Below are 14,966 nucleotides of genomic sequence, written 5' to 3'. Positions count from 1 at the left end.
CTTATGGATGACGATGAACTTGTTTCTTATAAACAACGAACATACATGGATTGCACAAGTTTTGAAGCAAAGCAAAGCGCACTGGAAGATTTTATTGAAATGTGTTTTTAAAAAAATGGACAAATTGACCACACATCTTCACAGTAACAGCACAATCGGCTTATTTCCAGTTTTGTAAGGATAATTTGAAACAAGATGAAATTATAGTAATACTAGACTTTTCTGAAAATTATGCATTTATAGTTCAAGATGCCATCCAAGGATATCATTGGGACAACAGTCAAGCAATTCCCCAGCCATTTGCAATTTACTATAGAGGTGAATCAGGTGATGTGTCTGTCATGAACCTGTGCGTTTTTAGTGACTGTTTAATTCATGATGCCATTGCAGTTCATGCCCACATTCACACTGTCATGGCATATGTGAAAAACAAGCTGCCTCACATACATTTTGCGAAATACTTCAGTGATGGGGCAGCTAGTCAGTACAAAAACTGTAAAATATCTCAAAAATATATGCATGCATTACCATGATTTTCAGATTCACACCTCTTCAATTATTTACCTGGGCACAGAAAATTATCTCTAGCATACAATCATTCTATGTTTTGAAAGATTAGGTGAAATCAGTCAAAGAGTTGCTAGAAAGCAGACTAGAACATGTTAAAACTGTTGCAGGCACAAGGAGCCATCATCACTGCTCTCCAGTGGACTCAGAAAATCTGCAGATGAGCAGACTGTCCGGTTGTAACTATAGGTTCATGCACAACATGTGTCTTCACAGTGTGTCTGACTCAGGATTCAGAAGCAAAAGCAGCGACATACAACCAGGTTGCTATGGTATTGCTATTTATGATGACAAATGGTACTTAGGATGTGTTGCAGAGTGCTGTGAAGCAGAAGGTGATGTGTTTGTGAACTTCATGGCACCAGCAAGATCATTTCATTGGCCACGTTTGGCAGACAGGTGTTGGATTCCTTTTGAGCATATTCTTATGACAGTTCCAGTTCCTACCACAGTGTCAGGATGACAGTACAATTTGCCACTCAATGTACAGAGCACAGTAGCTAAAGTGTGGGAGAACTTCTGTTCGAAGCACAATCGACTGGTTTTTAGCAGTTAAGGTGCAGTAAACAGTAATGATAGGTTGTGTTAATCTGTCTATATGTTGTTGCTTAGTGATTAAATAGTTGTGGGAGGGGATAAGAAGAGGCAGAACAGTTTACGATACGTTTTTACAAAGTTGTGTTGTGGAACAATGGCCACATCACCAAATACATCTTTCAACTTCAATTTTACACAAATGTCTTGCAATAATATGCTGAAATTTTGAGATATAAATCATTATGGTCTACTTATGCAGTGTGTGAAATTTGGCTTGGATATCACTTGTCCCTTTTGTGCTACCACACTTCGAAAATCCATATTTTTCAGGTAATTTTTCAAATTTTTGTATTTTCATGTGCATGTAACTCAGTTTTTGTGACTGACATGGGCATGATGAGTTCTATGTGTGTTTAGGCCACATTAAACTTACCACAGAAAGATTTATACCCTTTTTGAGTGAATTATATTTGGCATAGAGGGCACCTACAATATGTACCTTTTAATGGATTACATTTTTTTAATCACATTTTGGAATTTTTTATTTTCCCTCAGAAATATGTTGTTGGTGTTTTGATTCATAGAGTGTGTTCTCTAAATGGATGTTACTGGGCTGTTAAAATTTCACTGGACTGTGCGGAATAGTTCCAAAGTTATTAAGACCTGAAATTGGGTCTGAAGATAGACTGCGAGATGCGGGTTGCAGTTTCCGGGTCATGCCACCTTCTTTCACAAGTCATAATTCTGGAACTAATTGGCAGGGGAAACTAATACTTTCTACATGAGTGTTCCACACATGGTAGAATTAGTGTACTGAATTTCAGTCAAATCTGAGACTATGAACTGGAGCCCCTGGTTGAACTGACGTGGAATGACCCTATAGTAAATTTTTAGGTATACATCACAGTAATATTTCACTTTTATGTGCATGAACAGATAACTTGAAATTAGAAAGAAAACAAACAATTACGATAATTGGAAAGTTGACGTATTGGTATGATATACTGCAGCAGTTAATGAAGTACTGAACTGCGCATCACAATAAATATGATAATTAGTCACACATGCAAACTATACTACTAATTATGAACAACACCAATATTTATGCAGAATAAACTATTAATTTACTTTTGATGCCAGAAAAGACCATTTCTCAAGAAACTTAATACTTTAGTTCCAAACTTCAATTAGCAATCAAAATACTTTGTGATAATGGGTTGTAAAGAACAGTCATAAAAGATGCAAGTTGTTTGCGCTTTGTTTATTCTTGGATTGCAGAACATCAACAAAAAAAGTTATCGAGGAACTGCAGTTTTCAATCACATAGGACTTAGCTGTATTGTTGCTGTAGATATCGTGTTTGAGTGGCGGATAAACAATATTCATATTCTCCATCATTCCTTCTGTTGCAGTGCTATGTTAATTATTGGATAGGGTCTCTTCTCTTCTTCTGGCATCTCCCTATATAGCCACACAGGTATTTTTCCACATGCTTTTCCTCAGTCATCACAAATGCACACAGCTGCACCCAAAGCTAACGTGACTACATACTACCACTGATTCTATTACTTGATGCTGTTACGGGAAATAAAGTCTCTCCTAATGAGTGTATTTCTCTTATGCACATAATAAAATGTACTTTGTTTCTTTTTATTACACATTCTACTTTTCTGTGTTGTTTAACTTTTGAAAGAGTTGGTCACAATAATAATAATAATAATAATAATAATAATAATAGCAAATACTTAATTGCTGAGACAGAAAAATGACAATTTTTATGCAAATGGTTCCCTATACAGGTGGCATTACTTGTTACACTTACAGAATGTTGGTGCATACTTTGAAGTGTCTCAATGTGGACAGTTAACTGAAATTAACAAATATGGAAATGAAAATTATGTTGTGTCTTTATGTTTCCAAATTAAGCATCTTTAAATATATGTTACTTTCTTAACTGTTCCATTATACATGCCCCTCCAGTTCAGCTCAGCACAAGTTTACAACTGAAAACTGGTTGAACTGCCTCAGACAGGGCATAAGTGTTACAAAGATGTAAGAGATGCACCTAGATATGTGTATCTGTCTGTTTACCTTTGATTTGTTTGCATAAAGTAAGTATTTTCAGCAGTGAAACAGATGACTCGATTATCATATTTTGCTTCCCTTTAATCAAACCTGGATGCAGACACGAATCTTAGCACGGCAGCATGAATCAGTGTGCCGAAAAGCGTCTGCAGCAAAGAATTGCAGCAATGACTCTGAACAGTGAATCAGTTTGTAGGCCTGCTAAGGTTTACCAGAGGAGTGCTGTAATGAGCTACACATCTAGATCAGGCATGTTTCTTTGTTTCATTTTCTTTTAATCGAGCCTTTTGGATATGATCCACTCAGCCTTCCTGCAGTACATGGCATGCTACAAATTGAAAGACATATCTACTGAATCACATATGTTATTTATATTGGTTGTAAACAAATTAATTAAATGATGGTGTGCCCTCAATGTTGCCATTAGATGTCACTCCAAACATCAATTACATATGGAATAGAGAACATTCATGTCTGCTAAGAAGATTACATAAACTTGTTCTCAGAGCTTTAAGCACAGCAGTATGAAGTGGCCCATAAACAAATTCACTACTACACCAGCAAGTCGATCGGCCATAGACACTTACTTAGTGCTACCCATGCAAAGTTGGGGGGTGGGGTTGCTGGTTACATGTATTTCCCAGATTCTATTTAATTGAAAAATTTGTAGTAATAATTTAATATTGCAGTGCTGAACTTGGTATGATAAAAAGAGTAGTACAGACTGAACTGAAACAGCACTGATCTTTCAGTGTTTTACAGGTGCCCATAGAAATGCTTATCTGTTTACGTTGTAAGGCGAACATTAATATCATTACTACATAGTGAAATATTTAATTATTTAACCTGATCAAATAAGGACCATCAGGACATCTCTTACATTGGACCAAGGTTTCACACACATAGTACCTTTTTTTTGCATCTTGGGTACCTCAGAAATAACAATAATTTTAATATGACAAATAGTAATAAAATGATTTCTACTGCTTCCAGTAATAATAATAAAATAATAATAATAGTGGCAGATAATATAAAAGAATTTATACGTGTGCAAAGTAGATGTTTTCTGATATAGCGAGTTCTGGGAAAGAGAAATTTAAGAACACCTCTGTTGCCTGATCTGATTTACAGCGAGTTCTGCATACAGACTCTGCAAGCCACCATATGGTGCATGGCGGAGGATACCACAGAGCTCTGCTAGTCATTTTCTTTCCTGTTCCACTTGTAAATAGACATTGGCTTTAGTAGAATTGTTCTGCTGATGGCGTCAAATGCAGGTTCTCTAAATTTCCGTGATAGTGCTTCATGATTCCAGAGACTCCCATTTGAGTTCATGAAGCATCCCCATAATATTTGCATGCTGACAGAATCTATTGGTAGCAAATCTAGCAGCATGTCTCTGAATTGCTTCAATGTCTTCCTGCCTTAGTCATCCCTCTTTTACTCTGTTTTAATTGCTTTCAGGTGTGATTAGCCCCATTTAGCTGACATACCCTATTTTCCCTTCTAGCAGTAGTACTATGATGAATAGTGGCTACCCCATTTTCCCTTTTAGCAGTACTATGAGGAATAGTGGTTGCTGTTTCCCTCTTCATTACTTTGTAACAGATTGAGGGTGGGACAGCCCCCGTCATGTGCAGAGCCCATAAGGACACTCGCTTGGCCCCACCCACCCACTGGCATGATTATTTCCCTCACATTATTCTTTTACTTGGGTGCAGCAGATAATCATTACATTTTTGGCCATCTCACTTCTACTATTATGATTCCCTCAGCTAGGAAATATTCTGTGCTCCGTAACTGCCTTCGAGCTTAATTTGGGTTGGTTGTGGTAGGGGAAGGGGGTAGAGTCTATGCAGATGGGGTTTCTCTCACCACAGATGCGCCATGAGAGACCCCTCATCTCCTCCGACAGACATACTGGCCTGAACCATATACTTCTACTTCTCTTTAACTTATTTCATAGATCTTGCATCAGTATTGCTTTCAAGGCACCCTCACAACTTCTAGATACTTTCATAATTTGATCAAATTTCTTGCTGACATCACTAACTACAGGTGAAGCCTCTTAACTGAGGGACTGATGCACTCACTGGTTAGTTCCTTAACTGCCAATCAACCAACCTACCAACAATTGTCGAGTGATTAGAAACTGCTGTGAGTGGGGAGTTTGGAGCTGCTAAATCCTGACGCTTCTCATGTGCTTCTTTGTTGTCTGCAAGACTACATGAACATAGAAATACAAGGTGTGATCAAAAAATATGGCGAATAATTTTATTAGAAATAAAGTGATAATCTCCTTCCAAGTACTATACTTTTTCATGTCCCCTCACTCTCATAATGTGCTACCCTCTGCCAGGGCAGCTGTCCATTCTTTACTTTTCCCTGCTCCTCTCCTTTTCTGCTCCCCGTGTTTTCTCCCACACCCCACCTCTCAACGGGAATGTGTGTGTTTTCTTTGCTGAAGAAGGCTTTGGCCAAAGACTATAATGTGTAACAGTCTTTTTTTTTGTGCCTGTCTACAACTCAGTGGGTCATCTTAACAGTGTGTACCAGTCTATCCTTTTCCTAATAAGGTTGATATCCCATCATGGAATTTCCTAAGAGATTCAGGTTGTATGTAAAGTACGCCAGCGGCAAGACACAATCAATAACTTCATTGTATGGTAACAATGGTAATGATACCAGTGAGTGTCACTAAAGTGGAGTTACTAAATGCAGTTTTTTGAACTATTTAATTCACTAAAATAACTCTCTTCCTTATTTTTATTGGAATCCAGCCATTCATTGTCTCCAAGTGACCAAAATACAGGAACTCATCATTTGTTTTTATGACTTATTACTAATTTGTGCTGTATTTTTCTTGATGTGTTGTTTATGTGTTAGTGCAGCCTTAGTATGCTTTTAGGCATACACAATCAAACTGTATTAATGTACAGTGAAATATTATTGCTGGTGATACACCATTTATTTAATTTTTTTTATTTGTTTCATTCATTATTTATTGTTAATTGTTGGATATCAGGGCAGCAGCTTTCTGTTACACAAATAAGAATTTTTGAAGATAAATGACTTTTACTTTGCTTCTTATTTATTTAACTATACAATATATGTTGGTAATGTGTATATATGTAACATATTTGTTCTTCTTTTAATTTCAGGGTTCCCACTTTAGATGAACGCTCTATTTATAGTTCTCAGTTGCACTTGAAGTTTGAACCACCACATTTGGATTTTAAACAGAGGTTTGTGGAAAACAATAAATGTAGATTAGTGTGAAAGTTTAAAAAGTATTATTTTTTGCCATTTTTCTGTATCATTTAAGGGAAATGATCCATTTAATGGATTACAAATATTGAATAGATTTGGTCATAGGTGTGCAGGGCTTTTACAAAGAGTACCAGGGAATTCTTGCAATTTGAAGCTCTGACTGACACATCACATCATCTTCCATTATATGGTTGCAAATTTCTACACATGCACTACAGCCCAGATCTTGGGTGCATTGTTTCAGTTAGCAGTAGTCATAGAGAGTTCTCATTTGAAAAAGAAAACCGCTTTTTCATGAGAGCTGATGGGAAATCACTGATGTGGGATGATGTCTATGGTGCTTGAAGAAGACTGTCCTCACCTGTGTACTGTATTCAGCTCAGGGGAGTGTATCTGTAGCCTTGTAGAGACTTCCTTACATCGACCTCTTTCATCATTAAGTAATAATAATGTTGCAGTACTAAAAAAATTCAAGGAGGGAGACTATGCCTGTCATATCAAGAGGTTACAGTTATCCACTTGCTGTTCGTACTATTTTGCACGAACACACTGAGGCATCATTGTTCATTATGAGTACTACACTCCTAGAAGAACAGAGGGCTTATCATACCTCACAGTGTATTACTGTACCCTTTTTTGTTGCCATGGATGATATCTTTGCTGGAAAGAGTTCTGTTACTTTCTGTTATTGCAAAAAGTGAGGAATTTGTTTCATTGCACGCGTTTGAAATGAATTATGAATATTTTTTTTAAAAAAAAAAGAGAAAGAAAGAAAAAAACTTAATTATGACATCTGCTTTTCTTATCACTCTCCCACATTTATAGTGATAGAACAAATTTCATATAAAGCCGAAGAGGTTAATTACTTTATCCAGTGTGCCAGTTTTCTTAGAGATGTATTACACTCTTTATGAGAAAGCAGTGGAAAAAACTTTTGGTGTATATGAGTGAGGAAAGTGATATCACAGAGGCTTGAAAACTAGGGTTGTTATTTTTAATTGTGATTTCTTTTGTGGAAGCAAGTTATATTGAGATGAATGGGTCCATCAATCCTCGTACTCTTCAAAGGAGATGTACTGAAATGTGTTTTTGTCATTGTTGTGTTAAGGTAATTTTCAGTGTAATGTGTTAGTAAAGTATGAAATGTGAATTTTACTTCAAACAATAATTTTATTCAAAACACTGTTGTTTAAAAAAATTTTCCATACTTAAATATTGATTTTATTCAACACAGTGCGCATTAAAAAAATTATCCATGTTAACAGACTTTTTTTTCTATTTCTGATGCAGGTATCTGGGAATTCCACATCATGAAAAAGTCACTCTTTTTAATGTAAATAACAATAAAACAATACACATGTCTTCAATATCTGGAAATACTGTCCATTTTCATAGTTCATTTTTTGAGGACAAGGTAAGAATTTTAGAATCTTTAATCTTAAGGAATACTGAAAATTTGCAAGTCATTATATATTAAGCAGGGTGACATAAAACTTTCTGATCTGCTAAAATAAAAGCACGGAGAGCAGGATTTAAAAATGGAAGAAAACATTCATCTGCGCTAAAGATTTGATGTGTGTTTCCCATGCAATAGCTGATCAACTCTGCTTCAGTTTCACAATCATGTCATATTTTTAAGCCAGAAGAAGATGTTTCCCAACCATCTCACATCACAGTAGCTGCAGTTTTTACTTGTCTGTGTTTAGCTTAAACTTACTGAAGCATAAAAGTGTAAGTTAGGAACTAATATAGGAAAATACACTCATACATTTTTTTGTTAACTGTGTAACTCATTTGTATAGTGTCAACTTGCAGATGGTGTACATTTGTTTTGTATCCTATTTTAAAGCCAGCATCTTTCATTGCCTGATTAAAATCCAGTGTTTTTCTCTGTGTGGTTGCTGGCAATTTTAGTGGCCATGTTGTATATTACAGAGAGGATGTTGATAAATTTAAACTTCTTTGTGTATTGCCTGTCCCCTTTCTTGTGAAGTAGATAAATAAAATGTTATTTCACTTTTGGGGTATTGATTTAGTGCTCAGACAGTCTGAAAATAATTTTACAGGTCCATTTTGCGCCGCAGCTGTTGTAATGTCATCATCTCCAGATGACTCTTGTTTTTTCATTTCTCAAGTGGCTTCCTATCCGGCATATTCCAGATTGTATTATTTTCATTATTAAGTGTGTTTCTGATTCATATCTTTAACTACACAGTTTTTTAAAGAAATCTTGGATTATTTGTAATATTTTCTCAATCTTTTTACTTACTGTTGAAAATCCAGGATGGAATGTAACAATATTATGAGAATGAAAGTTTGCTACTTGCATATAGTGGAGATGCCGAGTTGCAGATAGGCACAACAAAAATATTTTCACACTTAAAGCTTTCGGCCAATGGCCTTTGTCAACAATAGACACACATACTTGTGCAAACGCAACTCACAAACATGACTGCAGTCTCAGGCAACTGAAACCACACTGCGAACAGCAGCACCAGAACATGATGGGAGTGGCGACTTGGTGGGGGAAAGGGGGAGGCTGGGGTGGGGAGGGGTAGGGATAGTATGGTGGGGATGGCGGACAGTGAAGTGCTGCAGGTTGGGTGGTGGGCAGGGGAGGGGTGGGGAGGGGGAAGGGATGTAGCAGAAAAGGAGAAAAATAGAGAGAAATAAAATAAATAAATAAATAAAAAGTCTGTGTGGTGGTGGAATGACGGCTGTGTAGTGCTGGAGTGGGAGCAGGTAAGGGGCTGGATGGGTGAGGACAGCAACTAACGAAGATTGAGGCCAGGAGGGTTACGGAAACTTAGGACGTATTGCAGGGAGAGTTCCCACCTGTGCAATTCAGAAAAGCTGGTGTTGGTGGGAAGGATCCATATGGCACAGGCAGTGAACCAGTCATTGAAATGAAGAATATCATGTTTGACAGCATGTTCAGCAACAGAGTGGTCCAGTTGTTTCTTGGCCTTAGTTTGTCGGTGGCCATTCATGTGGACAGACATCTTGTTGCTTGTCATGTCTACATAGAATGCAGCACAGTGGTTGCAGCTTAGCTTGTAGAGCACATGACTGGTTTCACAGGTAGCCCTGCCTTTGATGAGACAGGAGATATTAGTGACTGGACTGGAATAGGTGGTGGTGGGAGGATGTATGGGAGAGGTCTTGCATCTAGGTCAATTACAGGGGTATGAGCCATGAAGTAAGGAATTGGGAGCAGGTTTGTGTCAGGATGGACGAGTATATTGTGTAGGTTTGGTGGACGGCAGAATACCACTATGGGAGGGTGGGAAGGATAGTGGGCAGGACATCTCTCATTTCAGGGCACGACGAGAGGTAATGAGAACCCTGGTGGAGAATGTAATTCAGTTGCTCCAGTCCTGGGTGGTACTGAGGTATGAGTGAAATGCTCCTCTGTGGCCGGACAGTGGGGCTTTGGGAGTCGGTGGGAGACTGGAAATATAAGGCATGGGAGATTTGTGTTTGTACAAGGTTGGGAGGATAATTATAGTCAGTGAAGGCTTCAGTGAGACTCATGGTATATTTCGAGAGGGACTGCTCATCACTGCAGATGTGACGACCACAGGTGGCTAAGCTGTACTGGAGGCACTTCTTGGGTGGAATGGGTGGCAGCTGTCGATGTGGACGTATTGCTGGTGGTTAGTAGGTTTGATGTGGATGGAGATACTGATGTAGGCATCTTTGAGGTGGAGGTCAACATCTAGGAAGGTGGCTTGTTGGGTTGAGTATGACCAGGTGAAGCAAATGGGTGAGAAGTTGTTGATGTTCTGGAGGAATGTGGTTAGGGTGTCCTCACCTTTGATCCAGATAGCAAAAGTGTCATCAGTGAGTCTGAACCAGGTGAGGGGTTTAGGGTTCTGCGTGCGTGTTTAGGAAGGATTTCTCTAGGTGGCCCATGAATAGGTTCGTGTAGGATGGTGCCATGCGGGTGCCCATAGCCATACCCCAGATTTGTTTGTAGGTAATGCCTTCAAAGGAGAAGTAATTGTGGGTGAGTATATAGTTGGTCATGGCAACTAGGAAGGAGGTTGTTTGGAATCTATCGGGCATTGGAAAAGGTAGTGTTCAATAGTGGTGAGGCCATGGGCATAGGGAATGTTAGTGTACAGGCAGGTGGCACCAATAGGACGAGCAGGGCACCGTGTGGTAAAGGGACAGGAACTGTGGAGTGTCGACCGAGGGAATGGTTGGTATCTTTTATATAGGAGGCTAGGTTCCAGGTAATAGGTTGAAGGTGTTGGTCTATGAGAGCTGAGATTCTCTCAGTGGGGGCACAGTAACTGGCCACAATGGGGCATCCTGGGTGGTTAAGTTTATGGACTTTAGGAAGCATGTAGAAGGTTGGAGTGCGGGAAGTGGTCCTCTCTATTTCTCTCCTTTTCCACTACTTCCCCCACCCTCTCCCCTGCCTGCCGCCCACCCTGCAGCACTTCACTGTCCGGCATCCCCACCACACTGTCCCTACCCCTCTCCACCCCAGCATCCTCCTTCCCCCCACCCAGTCGCCACTCCCATCATGCACTGCTGCTGATGATCACAGTGTGGTTTCAGTTCCCTGAGACTGCAGTCATGTGTGAGTTGCGTTTGCATATATGTGTGTGTGTGTGTGTGTGTGTGTGTGTGTGTGTCTATTGTTGACAAAGGCCTTTGGCTGAAAGCTTTAAGTGTGAAAATATTTTTGTTGTACCTACCTGTGACTCAGCATCTTTGCTATATGGTGAGTAGCAACTTTCTTTTTCATAATATTTTCACGTTCTGTGCCATTTGAACTGTTGAAATGTGTACCAACCCATTACAGGTTCATATTTTGTCTTCCTCATACTCTTACCAGTTTCACTTGTTTCTCTAATCCATTTTTCGCTATATTTTTTCACATCCTCTTGAAGGTAGTTCTTCATATGTTTAATTCAGCATATTGTATAGTATTATATCATCATTTTTAAAAATATTGTGTATTCTTAATTAGTTGCCTCATCCGTTTGAGATTTTCGTTTCATTTGGCTTCTTTGCAGCTACACCATCATCTTTTGCCTAGGTACGTTTGTTAAATGATTGTAACTTTTGTCTCTATCTGTCTTACCTTCACTTTCTCGTGTGCTGAACTTGTTGCTTTATTTAGTCAGGCAGATCTCTTTATTACTAAACAATATTTTTATGATCTGGACTCAGGGTCAAGACACCGTGTTCTCAATCCTTTAAATTATCTCAAAACCCTCTCTTCGATGCACTTCACTTGGTCCTTCTCAATCCAGTGTACCACCTTCCTGCACACTGACGACCTCCTCTCTGAGGGTTCCATCCATACCTCTTTCAACATTAAACCCACCAACCACCAACATCCTCCTGCAGGTCCAGGGGTTAGAATAGGCCCGAGGTATTTCTGCCTGTCCTAAGTGGCGCCTAAAAGGAGTCTCACACATTTCGGTCTTTACGTGATGGTCCCCTGTAGGGTTTGACCTCAATTTTTCAAAATTTTCCCTAAGAGCGAGCCAGTTGGGGAAGGGCGCCTTACATGGTGCATAGTGTCCATTGTGCACTGAGACCCCTCACATCCTTTGTTGCATGGATCTGCACTTTTGCTCATTCTCCAGCTGTTGGGGGAGGTCACCCTCCTGGGTGCGTTTTCCTCCATCCTCTGTGCAGTATCCTTTTCTGCACTGTCACCGATAATGGACTTCTTAGCTTGTTTGTGCCTGATATCCAACACTGTAGCTAGTCTGTTGCTGTGGGGCCGCCATATACCCTGTTGGTTGTAGCCTCCTGATCACCCAGGGATCGCTCTGCTGATGGCTGCGCAGTTAACTCCCCCACATATGCCGAGGAGTAGATGCCCGTCACCCTGGAGCATCATGACTTCCAGCAATGGCCATCCTGTCAGGTGGCCTTTGCTGCAGCTGGGTGGTGCACGTGGGGAGGGTGCCTGGTCGGTGTGGGTGGCATCAGGGTGGATGACACACCATGAAGCATAGTACGTCATCTCATGCTGGTGGTCAAAGACCAGCAGTCTCTAAGCAATCAAAGTTTAACTTCAGTGCTAGGAAATACAACCCCAAATCGTCCATCCCCCCCCCCCCCCAATCCCTGGCCACACCATGGGAAGAACCCAGGCAGAGGATGGCAGCAAAGCTTATTCACCCCAGTACCTTGTATGTACGAGAGTTGATGGGGAATCTTTCATGCATAAAAAGTTATCGGTTTAATTGGCGCGTCAAATTTGGATAAAATCCCGAGCTTTCGATGGCTACCTCTTTCATCTTCGTCAGGGGTAAAACTGACTGTTGTGGAACAGTGAGGCTTCTGCTTTTACAAGCAGTGGATGGCTTCTCATTGGCTGAATGACATCACGGTGAAAACGGCACGTACGGAGGTGGCGGCCTCTATGTCCATAGATTTTGTTTGCGCGCTTTATCCAGCGTTGCTTGCAGCGCCATACATCACAACAGGCAGAGAACTGCGATGAATGTAAGAAGTCTCCCTCTGCACTCTTTCTTTATCAACTGAACTGCACACTTCCATGCATTGCTGAGTGCATATCCGGAGTCTCTGTTGAAATTATTTTCACATAGTCTAATTTCAACTGCTTCCCCGATGACAGAGTCCCAATAGTCAGAAGTGTGAGCAAGTATTCTTGTTTCATCGAATAAAATCTTATGTTTATTTAACAAACTGTGCTCAGCCACTGCTGATTTTTCTAGCTACCTGTATTTCAGGTGACGCTGATGTTCCACACGGTGATCAGCAACAGTTCTTATAGACTGGCCCACATAATTTTTGTCACACTCGCAAGGAATGCTGTAAATTCCCGGTACTCTCAGGCCGAGATTATCTTTCACGGGTCGCAACATTTCCTTAATCTTTGTGGGTGTCTGGAAGACTGGTCTGATTCCCTGCTGGCTCAGAAATCTACTGATCTTGCTTGTCGTTGCACTGCAGAATGGTAGCCGTGCGATGTGTTGGTCCTCTTGATCTGTTCGAGCTGCGTCCTTCTGATATCATGATCAGAATATCCATTTTTTCTGAATACCGTCGTCAGATAGTTAACCTTGGAGCCGAGATGATCCTTCTCCAAAATAGTCCTTGCTCTGTGTACAAAGGTATTCAGCGTAGCTCTCTTTTTCTGAGCTGAGTGGTGAAAACCACGTGCATTTAGATATAAATCTGTATGTGTCGATTTTCTGCACACAGAATGTCTGAGACGTCCATCTGATTTTTGCTCCATCTTTACATCTAAGAAGGGTAACTTCCCATCCTTATCCACCTCCACTGTAAATCTTATGTTCTGTTGTATACCATTCAAATGATCAACAAACTGCTGCAGTGACTCACTGCCATGTGGCCAGATTAAAAATGTATCCTTAACATACCTGAAGAAGCATGATGGACGTGAGGGAGCACCGTTCAACACTCGTTCTTCGAAATCCTCCATGAAAAAGTTAGCTATAGCTTATGGCAGTGGCGAACCCATGGCTGTTCTGTCAGTCATTTCATAATATTTTTCACAATACAAAAAATAAGTGGTCGTCAAAATGTGTCAAAATAACTTAAGTATTTCAGGAGAGAAATGAGCAGCCAACAGAATGTATCTTCCACTGGTACCTTTGTAAACAAAGAGACCACATCTAGGCGGATCACGATGTCATTCGGACCTATCCTCATCTGCTTTATGGTGTCAACAAACATTTTTGAGTTATTAATATGATGGCTACAGTGTCTGACTATAGGTGCTAATAACTTGTTTAAGTATTTTTCTGACCGATATGTAGCAGTCATGCGATCGTCAGGGAGAGGATACATCATACGAGGTATAAACTGGGTTCCAACGCTTGCTCCTTACATAGTTGCCATCTGTTTTTGTCTGCAGTTTTGTCACCTTGAAACTGGGAATGGATAGACATGACCTTGGCTGCACATCAGTGAGCTAATTTAAGCAAGACTACAGCAAAACAGGCTGATAAATTTATGCGCCTTAACCATGGAAAAGGAATTTCTGGGTCCAGCGATGTACATCGCACTGTTATCAACTTCTCTGACAAGGTAATTGATGACGCCATCATCTCGGTTCTCAGTAAGGGACTGAACTTTTCTCCAGCTTACAAAAGCTACCAGTGGCTGAGATTATCAGTGGAGTAGAACAGGTGGTTCATCACCTTCCTGAAGAGGCAGCAGATGAGGTAAGGCTTGCCACTAGATGGATTTTAGCAACAGCCAAGCCTCCTAAGACCAATGTAAGCAGAGTGGAGAAACTGGCATTGAAATCGTTGGGAATGATGAAGAGTTAGTTGTGCTACTATCCGACAAAGGGTATGCCACAGTTATCCTCAAATCTACCGACTATCATAAGAAAGTGGCCCTATTATTTGAAGATACCATGTACCGGATTCATAAACGGGATCCCACAGCAGCACTTAGCAGGAAGACAGGGGAGCTACTGAAGAACTCTGGCCTCCCAGAAGAACTAGTCAAGAACCTACGACCAAGGTCACCTAGGT

The 14,966-nt window shown here is 40.2% G+C and overlaps 1 protein-coding gene across 3 annotated transcripts in view; it reads left to right on the top strand.

Moving 5' to 3' along the window:
* LOC124621849 (transmembrane protein 131) overlaps positions 1-14,966 on the top strand; it is a 386,383-nt gene that overhangs the window by 70,248 nt on the left and 301,169 nt on the right. For all 3 annotated transcript variants that reach the window (XM_047147293.1, XM_047147295.1, XM_047147292.1), the window contains exons 4-5: positions 6,351-6,434; positions 7,750-7,873. In XM_047147293.1, the coding sequence (XP_047003249.1) occupies positions 6,351-6,434; positions 7,750-7,873 (208 nt within the window). The remainder of the gene's footprint in view (positions 1-6,350; positions 6,435-7,749; positions 7,874-14,966) is intronic.

The sequence above is a fragment of the Schistocerca americana genome, chromosome 7, assembly GCF_021461395.2.
Source record: "Schistocerca americana isolate TAMUIC-IGC-003095 chromosome 7, iqSchAmer2.1, whole genome shotgun sequence".
In the NCBI taxonomy this organism is placed as follows: domain Eukaryota; kingdom Metazoa; phylum Arthropoda; class Insecta; order Orthoptera; family Acrididae; genus Schistocerca; species Schistocerca americana.
This window is presented reverse-complemented; position numbering and strand designations above follow the sequence as displayed.